General features: G+C 31.8%; 2 protein-coding genes across 7 annotated transcripts; one reads left to right on the top strand and one right to left on the bottom strand.

The window, feature by feature from the left end:
* Positions 1 to 718: 718 nt before the first annotated feature.
* On the top strand, positions 719 to 4,388 carry LOC105764750 (uncharacterized). Of its 5 annotated transcripts, none has more exons than XM_052625847.1 (9): positions 719 to 1,514; positions 1,620 to 1,737; positions 1,841 to 1,934; positions 2,193 to 2,310; positions 2,393 to 2,521; positions 2,882 to 2,927; positions 3,269 to 3,353; positions 3,583 to 3,618; positions 4,181 to 4,388. In XM_052625847.1, exons 5-9 carry the CDS (start codon positions 2,411 to 2,413, stop codon positions 4,239 to 4,241), a joined length of 339 nt encoding a protein of 112 aa, XP_052481807.1. In that variant the 5' UTR covers positions 719 to 1,514; positions 1,620 to 1,737; positions 1,841 to 1,934; positions 2,193 to 2,310; positions 2,393 to 2,410; the 3' UTR covers positions 4,242 to 4,388. The 5 variants fall into 5 exon arrangements, 4 of the variants coding, with proteins under 4 accessions (XP_052481807.1, XP_052481804.1, XP_052481806.1 ...); XM_052625844.1 differs by having other exon boundaries at positions 2,409 to 2,521; XM_052625846.1 differs by lacking the exon at positions 1,841 to 1,934.
* A 3,486-nt stretch (positions 4,389 to 7,874) lies between these two features.
* LOC105764749 (cytochrome P450 71A1) lies at positions 7,875 to 9,713 on the bottom strand. 2 transcript variants are annotated; one of them, XM_012583482.2, is made up of 2 exons: positions 8,727 to 9,713; positions 7,875 to 8,626 (listed from the first exon to the last, which is right to left on the bottom strand). In XM_012583482.2, exons 1-2 carry the CDS (start codon positions 9,711 to 9,713, stop codon positions 7,994 to 7,996), a joined length of 1,620 nt encoding a protein of 539 aa, XP_012438936.1. In that variant the 3' UTR covers positions 7,875 to 7,993. The 2 variants fall into 2 exon arrangements, with proteins under 2 accessions (XP_012438936.1, XP_052480847.1); XM_052624887.1 differs by having other exon boundaries at positions 7,875 to 8,647.
* Positions 9,714 to 10,371: the final 658 nt, after the last annotated feature.

Raw genomic sequence — 10,371 nt, forward strand, 5'->3', positions numbered from 1 at the left:
TTTAAGAGATAGGGTTAAGGGTTTAGATTAATTGGTATTTTTAATTTATATATTAAATAATTTATTATATAATTGTAAAGAGATAATATTAATTTTAATATATTAAAATTATGATTATAGTTTAAATTATATAAGAGATAATAGATCAATTTTATACATATTAAATGGTTTAGGATTTAAGGTTTACTTTAGATTTGTTAAATGATGAAATTTTATACAATTAATTAATGTTTTATATTTAAAAATATTTAATCTAAATTTAGATTAAATGGTTTAAATCATTTGATATATTTAAATATTAGATTTTTGAAAAATTGATAAATAAACAAATTAATGTAATGATTGACAATAAAAGAGATAATATGAATTTTAATTTATTAAACTTATCATTAATATAGTTTTTAAAGTTTTTTTCATATTTTAAAATTTTTGTTTTGTTTTCTTACATAAAATTATATAAAAATTTTAAAATTTATGTAATTCTTTTAAATATTACTTAAATTTTCAAAATTTATTTATTTAAATTTGATTTGAATTATATAATAATTAAATATAAAATTGTAAGAAAAAGTCAATCATTAGCGGTGTTTATGAGAAAAACGCCGCAAAAGGTACGCATTGAATTTTTCAAAACGCGAAGTTTTACGGTAGAAATTTTATTTTATTTTTAGTGGCGTTTTTTATAAAAACGCCACAAAATTCATTTTACTTAAAAAATTTCGCGCTGATTTTTTCCCAAATTTTTCCCCTAAAACGCAAAAACGAAAAAACCCCAAATTTCCCCCTAAAATGGAGGCACCAAAGACGATTCATCTTCTTTGATGAGAGTAGCAGTGTGAGGAATGGGAATTCATCTTCTCATTTGTTGAAACCTGAATCTGGAGAGATATTGAATTTTGGTGAGAGTAAGAGAAGTGGGAATGGGAATTTGTTCACAGGAAACTCTCCGTTCGCCGTGGAGAACAATAAGAGGTCGCCTAATTCAAGAGGGAGCAACGAAGAAGCTATGCTTTCGTTTACTTCAGGTGTAATTTTACCTTCATCTGGTGTGGTGAAATCAAATGGGGTGCCGGGAATTCAGATCACTCTGATCTTGAAGCTTCCGTTGTTAAGGAGGCCGATAGTAGTCGAGTCGTAGAGCCTGAAAAGAGGCCTCGAAAACAGGGGAGAAAACCGACTAATGGAAGAGAAGAGCCTCTAAATCATGTTGAAGCGGAGCGTCAAAGAAGGGAGAAGCTGGCTTCCTACCTCCACAGAAGACTTGATAACACTAAAAGAGGGAATGGTGGGTGCTCCACCTCGACCTCGAGACTTCCCTTCATCACTCTAACCTTTACCCGAAAGAAGGAGGAAATCACGATAAGGGCAGTCACCCACCCGGGGGAAGTGTCAGGCCAATCGACCATCAGCTGAGGAGAAGAAATATCGAAAAGATTGAACTTCAATTACACCGCGATTTAGTAGTGATTCGGGGGAAGAGGAGCTTGGTAGCTTGCTCCAGTCCAGTTTCAGAGGTTCAGAAGCCAAAGGCAACTTTCAGACCCTTTGAGTAACCAGAAGCTTTTTGGTGTCTGTGACCCAGTATTTATTTTCTTGGATGATTGATTTTTATTTTGCAGGTGTGATTGCGTTCTATAAATTGGCCGTGGTTGAGGGAATGAGCATGAGAGCACTCATTGCTTACAGATTCATCTTCGCCACTGCTTGTATAACTCCACTTGCTTTCATCTTTGAAAGGTAACTTTCACAATTCCTCATATAATCTGTTTTTTTTAGTGTATAGGTTTTGATACCAGAATAATTCAAGAACTTAATCTTTGGTCAACCAACATAAACATAGTCAAACCAAACATGCTGCTGTTGGCGATCAAGTCTTAGGCTCCTTGTTGGCTTTAGCTTCTTGCCTAACATTTGCAATTTGGTACATAATTCATGTAAGTTTTTTTTTTATATATAATCATTTTTATAAGGTGCATTCAGTATGTGCATTAAAAGTGAATCTAATTGTTGGATATACTCGGACTAGAAAATGAATTCGATTTAGAGGAATTAATCAAATTAAGCTTACGTCTCAAACTAATCGAGTATGTTTAAATTATTCTTGTTATGTTTGCGCATTATTCTTTCTTTTTTTTTCCTTTTGCAGGTTTCTTATTTTTGTTACTTTTCTCATTTCCATTCTTATTTTGCAGCCTGCAGCGTGTTGTAAATCGTTAAGACAAGAAAAGCATTGATCTCCAATGGGGTGGATTGAAGAAAATATGAAATCAACTCATATTAGACAAATTCCCTCTCAAGCCATCAGCCTCGGTGCGTTTCCACTTTTCTCTTAATTCTTTAAAATCCTTTTATACTTCAAAAAATTCCATCGGATAATGATTGAAATTTTTAGTTTAAATCTCGTTAAGGAATGGTTATTTCATCGGCACTGATAATATGGAAAGGATTGATTTGCATTATTGGGAGCGAGTCGCCGGTGGTGGTTGTGCTATCTGGGAGTATGAAACCCGGTTTCAAACGAGTGAGCCAATTTTTTACACGTATTTAAAATTAAGTATTTAAAAATTTTGAGCTTTGATTTGTGATAGTCATATAAATTTAAATTTGCCAAATGTTGAACTGCTTGAACGACAAGTGACAGAAGGTTCTCATGTTCTGATGTAGAAAATCTCTAGAAAGTAGAAACAAATAGTTTTGATAAGGTTAACACCATGGTCAACTCTAACAGTCTTGTTCATGAGCTGTGTACTAGTGGTTGAACATTTTCCTTCTGAAATTTATATAGGTGTTATGGCTGTAAATTATTTGAATTAACGGGTCCCCGCCTGGTTATTCTGTATGCTGGATTTAGTACATTGCATGTTTGGTTATGCTTTGTCAGGTTCATGAGCAGCGAGATAGCAAAGAAGCTGATATACTCACTAAAGGTAGCATATCCTTGATATCAAGCTAGTTGAATGTGAGCAAATACAAGTTGTGGTTTGTTTGTTTGTTTTCAACGAACTTTAAACTTTTTATTATCAATCATGAAAATATTTTCTGACTATTAAAATCTCTTTCCCCACCAATGAAGTGGAGAGTGGACACTTCTAAATAGTTTTGTTTGTTTACTTGTGGAATGGTCTTAAATACATTCCAAGTTCTTCTCATTTTTTCATATGTGTGTGTGTGTGTGTGGTTGATCATTCTTTAAATATCTTCATATGTACAGCTACTGCTTGAGTATGCTAACCTTTTTAATCTTTTGACTGGACATATTCATGAGGAGACGCTAATCTCTACGATGACAGAATGTTGTGCACATCTAGTAATAGTTGGTTGCAACAAAAATACATCATGGGCAGAGCTGTTGGGTAAATCAAACACCTATATATTTCTCAAAGTGTTAACAAGTTCTAGAAGTGAAAACATTTGTAAAACACTCTGATTAGGAATTTCTTGCATCACCATTTGTGCTGTATGCTTTGAGTTTCAAGTTCATCACACTTCAATAGTAAAATTACTCTTCTGTTTTATTATTTATTGTATTTTTAATTGTATATATCTTCTCTGAACTAATGTTTTATGTTTTCTGCATGGCAGAAAGGATCCCATAACGTTCACTTATGCTTACCTGAGGTTTGTTCTAAATTTTTCCAAAAATTGGGCTGCCCAGAAAAAAAAACTTGAAATAGGTTTACTTAGTACTAGTTAAATCGGGCTTGATTTTAGATAAATCTAATTATTATCTTTAAGCATGATATGTTCTAATACTTTGATTTAACCTGTTGGTGTATGTATTCTGACTATGGAATATCATGTTCAAATATTCTACAAAGAAGCTAATTAGGAGATTCTGTAATTGTTGATGGTAATTGGAATTTAAGAATATAGGCTTAAGGGTTTAATTGGAATTTAAGCATGATATGTTCTAATATTTTAAATTTATATTGATGAATACTTTCCACCTATATTGACTTAAGTGAGCAGATATATCAGTAGTGTACTTTTTTATTCCACAAACAATATTAAAAAGTTGAGATATATTTTTAGATGTATTTTTAATAATTTACTATAACATTATAAGACACCTAATTTACTATAACAATATAAAACTATTTTAAAAAGTTGAATTGATTTACGTATCTTTGCCATGTTCACTATGGTTTGAACAGATTAAGTTACTATTATTTTCTTGCAGAGCATGTAGGAGCCAAATTTGCGGTTCAAATTCGAAGCCATGCTCAAAAGTTTTTCTCTAAGGCTCATTGCTTTGAGTTCATTACAAGATTTCCTTGATTAAGTAAATGTATTATATCTTTTATTATCAAGATTTACTTGATTAAGAAAATGCATTGTATATTTTATTACCTTGCATATGTATTATTTATTTTAGTTTTGATTCTAAATTTGTATTTTTACTTAGTGGTCTAACTTTTGGATTTTAATTGTGTTATTAATTTATTATTTTAAATTCTAAATTTAAATTCATTAATTGTTATATTTATATTTAGTTTTAAAGTTAAAATTTTCAGAAAATTTAATTTAAATAATATTTTTATTTATCCTTAAAACATAATATAATATTTATCATAGAAATAAATATTATTTGAAAAAAATTTATTTTTTTAAAAGATATATTTTTAGTGGCGTTTGTGTTAAAAGCGCCGCTAAAGGTCTATTCTATAGCGGCATTTGTGGGAAAAAGCGCCGCTAAAGCTCAATATCTTTAGCGGCGTTTGTGGGAAAAGCGCTGCTAAAGGTCTTGGTCTTTAGCGGCGTTTGTGAGGAAGCGCCGCTAAAAGTCTTGGTCTTTAGTGGCGTTTTTGGGGAAGCGCCGCTAAAGGTCTTAGTCTTTAGCGGCGTTTATTTATAAAAACGCCGCTAAAGTTAGTGACGTTGTCATTAGCTGCGTTTTTAGTGGCGCTTCTCAAAGCGCCGCAAATACTTTTAGTGGCGCTAAAAAACGCCGCTAAAGGCCTAAAAAAGCGCCGCTAAAAGCCTGTTTTGGTGTACTGTTTCTCTATTATTTTGAGAAGATTGATCTTCTTCACGGATCTAATCAAAAAACATATCAATTTCGTTTTTAGCTTGTTTCAAGCTTAATGTAAATCCTTGAAGAACATCGATCCACTTTAAGTAAGGAAACATGTCGCCAACACAAAAAGTCATCATAAGGATCAAAAGCCTTCTGCAACCACCAACAATGTTATCTGTAAAATCGCTTTAGGAAGAAAATGCAGTCAATATACCAACAAGTTTCGCAAGCTTTTGAGTGAGCAAACTTTCTAGTGATAAATGACTTGTTACTGCTTTGTATAGTGAATTTCATGATTTTTCTGATATTATCGTAACTTATACTGAATGATCTCATGTGATTGAATATATTATATCACTCATATATGGATATGTATAAGCTCACCTGTTAAATGATTGTGGTTGACAGAGATTATTGTTTGTTAATCTTGTTAATGTAATTGTTATGTTTATAAGATAAATTTTATCGTTTTAATTGTTGAACTTACTAATCTCTATTACGTTTTTGTAGAATCGAGCGAACGGATCAAATCAAAGAATCACACTATTTAAATATCTTTTTGGTAGTTTTTGATATGTTTATCTTTGGGTTATATGACATGTAATAGGCGTGTTTTGTATTTATGTTGAATACATATTTTTATGTGTTATACATATTTGGTTGATGTAAAGTTGTTTAAACTTGGTTTAGATCACTTATGTATGGGCTTTTTTGTGTTTGGAATGAAGTGTGCATATAACCTCGGTGTTAGGTTACTTGATATAAATCATTGGAAATGTTTGATTTGTGGTTGGATTGAATATGAATAGATAGAATAAAATGGTAAGTTGGTATGTGTTTTTATGTTTAAACTCATAAGTTAGAATGTAACTTATTTGATATGATTTGTGGATAAGTTTGTTAATTGAATTGTGGTGTCAATGAAGGCACATTGGTTAGGCACTTAGGTTGGATGATTTTGACATGTTTCGGGCTTGTTTATGTGTGTTTTGAATAGGTTTAATTGTTGGTAAATGAGTTGTTTGATGTTCAAGTAAGCCTGTTTTGGTAAGCTTGCATTTGAAGGAAAAATTAGGGGCGCATGGTTTGGGACACGGGCTGTCACACAACCGTGTGCTGCACACGGTCTCTTTACACAGTTGTGTGTTTCAAGTCAGTGAATCACACGGTCTGCGATACAATTATGTGACCCAACATTGAATTAAACACGGTCTAGCAAACGGTCTGTGACATGGTCGTGTGAGGGTATTTCGAATGTTACATGGCTTGCAACACGACCATGTGAATTTATTTCGAAAGTTACATGGTCAGTCACATGGCCATGTCCCTGTGCCACACGGTCGTGTGACCTCTATTTTCAAAATCTTTCGAATTTTTTTAAAACTTTTAGTTTTGTTTCAAATTAGTCTCTAATTGTTCCTAAATTGTTTTTAAAGCCCTGTAAGCCCGATTTAAGGTCTATAATCATATTTGTGCTATGAATGACATTTGAATTTGATTATTTGTTATTTAATTTGATATTTGGATGGTTAAATGTTAATAATTGTTATGATATGTGTTGTAATACTCTGTAACCCTAATTCAGCGTCGGAGACGGGTTAGGGGTGCTACAACCATAATTTAATCGAAAAACCTGATAGTTTAATAATATATTAAACAAAATATTAGGAAAAAAATAAGTGAAATAAATAAAGAACATAATTTATGCAAAAATATTTACCGAAAGGAAGATAATTTGTATTTTTTTACTCCACGCTCTTAGTCTCGACATCAAACTCCTTCATTTTTCTCTCGATAGTGTCGACATAAAAATCAAAATACAAGAAAGCCACTAAACTAATATGTATGGGTATGGGCCAAATCAATTAATTCTGAAATTTTGCTTTAAAGTTCATACTGGGTCTCTAAGTTTAATCTTTTTAAGACCCATCATACATTAAATTTAATTATTATTAAAATTATATAATTAAAATCTGAAAATACTTTATTAATATAAAATATAACTTTATGGCTTAAGGGGACTAATTTTATGAAATACAATTTGGCCAATGGGCTAATGTTATTCAATGTGGACACCAAATTTAAAATACATGATAATTTTTATATATAATTTAAAAATCTAAAATTCCAAGGGAGCACTCTGTATTATTTTTAACTAATTTGCATGAAATAATAGTAATGGAAATATTACCCAAAAAAAATTAAGTTAGTTTGTTATTGGACATTCTAACGTAAGTCAACTGCAAATTAAATTTATAAATTTGCATGAAATAATAGTAATCGAAATATTAAAAAGAAGTCATAAAACTGGTTTGTTATTGGACATTCTAACATAAGTCAACTACAAATTAGATATGTAAAATCTATTATAGTCGTAAGATTATAAAGTTGGTTTGTGGTAAAATTGCATTTGGTAATCCAATAATATTATCATCTCCTTCTTGCTATTTATTTTATTTTACTTATAAATTATTCAAATGGTTACATGTTGATGTAATAAATGTTAGTTTTGTAAATACAAAAGGTTTTCTTACAATATCACTTGAGAAAATTGAAAAATTAACAGCAATAAATATGAAATGCAGCAACAATTAGATAAAATTATAAATGATGTTTATTTTTCTTAATACTTTTATTAATAATTGAATTGTTAAGTGTTGTTGAAGTAACATATTACATTTGATTTTAATTTATTTTGTTCAAGTGTTATTGATAATTTTTATAATAATTAATATTTTAAAAAATAAATTATTTTATTGAAAAATTATAATTTATATTACCAATAACAATATAACTACATTAGCAAACATATCTAATAAATTATAATTTCTTATAATTATAAAAGATATAATTAAACTTTCATGTAATTACTGTCATATTTTTATTATTAAGTAGGATAAACTGGTGGGTTATACAAACTAGTTTAATTTAGATCTAATCAGAGAATATAAGGAGCAATCAATGAGTTGAAAAAAGTTACACCCGATCAACTTGAGATTCGAAATTTCTAAATATGGGAAAAACACGAAGAGGGGCTTTCTTGAAAACAGTGAGCCCATAGACTTCATCCATGTCTAAATTCTCGGCATTTTCACCGTCAGGTAATTTCCAATCGAACCAGTACAAAAGATTAGCAACCAGATCAACAATGGAGGCCACTGCAAACGCCATTCCGGGACATCCCCTTCGGCCGAAACCAAATGGGATGTACTCAAAATCTTGACTTTTGAAATCAGCTGAGCGTTTCTCGAATCTTTCTGGGATAAACTCTTCTGGTTTCTCCCACACTTCGGGGTCCCTATGAATCGCCCAGGAATTAAAGAAAACCATGATATTTGAAGGAATTTCATAACCTCCGAGGTTAATCTTTGACCTTGTTCGTCGAGGAACAAGGAGTGGAACAGCTGGATGAAGCCTTAATGTTTCTTTGATTACACATTTTAAGTAATTCATTTCATCTACATCCTTCATATCTATCTGTGCTTTCTTTCCAACCACATTTCTTATCTCTTTTTGAACCTTTTTCATGACGTTTGTGTTTTTCATTAGTTCAGCCATTACCCATTCTAGCGTTGTTGAAGTTGTATCAGTTCCACCAACAAACATATCCTGAAAAAAAGAAACATGTATCTGAGTCGGACACAAAGATCAGCCACGTCAAATATAAACATAAGATTAGAAGAGAATGAAAAATAAATAAATAAAGGACCAGTATGATTGCTTTGATGTTGTCTGGAGTGAGGTCCATCTCAAGCAAGCCATTTTCTTGGAGTTTGAGCAGAATAGAAAAAAAGTCCCTTTCTCCCTTGTTTTGAGAAGATCTATCTTCTTCACGGATCTGATCAAAAAAAGTATCAAATTCGTTTTTAACTTGTTTCAAGCTTGATGTAAATCCTCGAAGAACATCAACCCACTTCAAGTAAGGAAACATGTCGCCAACACAAAAAGTCATCATAAGGATCAAAAACCTTCTAGCCAACAACCCAAACTTGATTTTCCCATCTTCGTCGTCGAATTTTCGACCCAGAGCACTTCTCGAAACCAGGTTATTCGAAGCAACCATCAGCAACTCCGTCAGGTTAACAGCCTCTCCCTTGAAAGAAGCTCGGCGGAGTTTATCAATGGTGACTTCAACTTCATCATCTCTCAAGAACTGAAACGAGTTAACTCTTCGAAGACTCAAAAGCTCAGTGACACACACCTTCCTAGCTTGTCTCCAGTACTCGCCATACGGTGCGAAACCCACATCCGTGCAACCGTAAAACAAGATGTTAGCGGCAGTGGTACTTGGTCTGTCTGAGAAAGCAACATCATGATTTTTGACAATTTCTTTAACCATGTCGGCTGATGAAACCACCAGCGTCTGGTTATGGCCCAATTGAAGTAGCAAGAGTGAGCCATATTTCCTGGAGAGATCTCGGAGGGAGCGGTGGGGAAGCTTGCCGAGTTGATGAATGTTGCCGATGAATGGGAGTTTGGGGGGTGATGGTGGCAACTTAAGCCTTTTTCGGCCATTTGTTTGTAACTTAAGCCAAATCATAAGAGTAAACAGGGGAAGAACAAGACATAGAAACAATGGAGTGCTGGGAAGTTTAGCTACACTCAACTCCATCTGCAAATCAAAACAATGAGTGAAACCCAGCACTTGGCCCTTCTTATATTCTTTCCAGAGGGTCATCATTTGCGGAAAGTTCATTATAGTTTATGCCTGCATACGTCTAGGGTTAGCATTATTTTCCACTGAAAGATAATTTCAAATATCTTTCGAAAGGGACGTTCCTACTATTTTACGCCATTATTGTTCAGAAAAGTTCTTGAAATGCACACTTATTGATAACTCAACTAACTAATATTAATATTTTATAATGCTAGTGGTGTGATATTTTAATATATTTTATAATAACATTGAAAAAGACATAAAATGGAAAACTACAAAAGATTAATACTAACTCCACTAGTTGGTGAATTACCAAAATTACCCATTTTATAAAAATTATTGGATTAGACTGATTTTTCAAAATTTATTTGATTAGGTCGATTTTTGAAAGAGAAGAAAATTATTGGATTAGACATAAAATTATTGGATTAGACACATTTTCACACTTTCTCTCCACAATTTTTAATGTTTTTAGATTTTTATTTAAGGCTTTTAAGGGTTAGAATTTCGAGTTCTTTAAAGGGTTTTTGTTTAGTGTAAACGTTCTTGGAGCTCAAGGTTTTTGTTCTAGGTCCCAAAATTATTATTCTAGGGAATTTTTTAATTTTTAACATTTTTATATATATTTTAGGATTTTTTATAATATTTATATTTGGTGGGAATATAAATTTTAGAGTTTTTATAAATATTTTGAGTT

Source organism: Gossypium raimondii, chromosome 12, assembly GCF_025698545.1.
Source record: "Gossypium raimondii isolate GPD5lz chromosome 12, ASM2569854v1, whole genome shotgun sequence".
Lineage (NCBI taxonomy): Eukaryota > Viridiplantae > Streptophyta > Magnoliopsida > Malvales > Malvaceae > Gossypium > Gossypium raimondii.

Bases quoted from the DNA above. Each gene is read 5' to 3' on its own strand.
- LOC105764750 (XM_052625844.1), top strand. From the start codon at position 2,241: ATGGGGTGGATTGAAGAAAATATGAAATCAACTCATATTAGACAAATT. The intron at 2,522-2,881 runs GTGAGCCAATTT...ATGCTTTGTCAG, and splicing joins TGAAACCCGGTTTCAAACGA to GTTCATGAGCAGCGAGATAG. The intron at 3,619-4,180 runs GTTTGTTCTAAA...ATTTTCTTGCAG, and splicing joins TTCACTTATGCTTACCTGAG to AGCATGTAGGAGCCAAATTT.
- LOC105764749 (XM_052624887.1), bottom strand. From the start codon at position 9,713: ATGAACTTTCCGCAAATGATGACCCTCTGGAAAGAATATAAGAAGGGC. The intron at 8,648-8,726 runs GTCCTTTATTTA...TGTCCGACTCAG, and splicing joins ACATCAAAGCAATCATACTG to ATACATGTTTCTTTTTTTCA.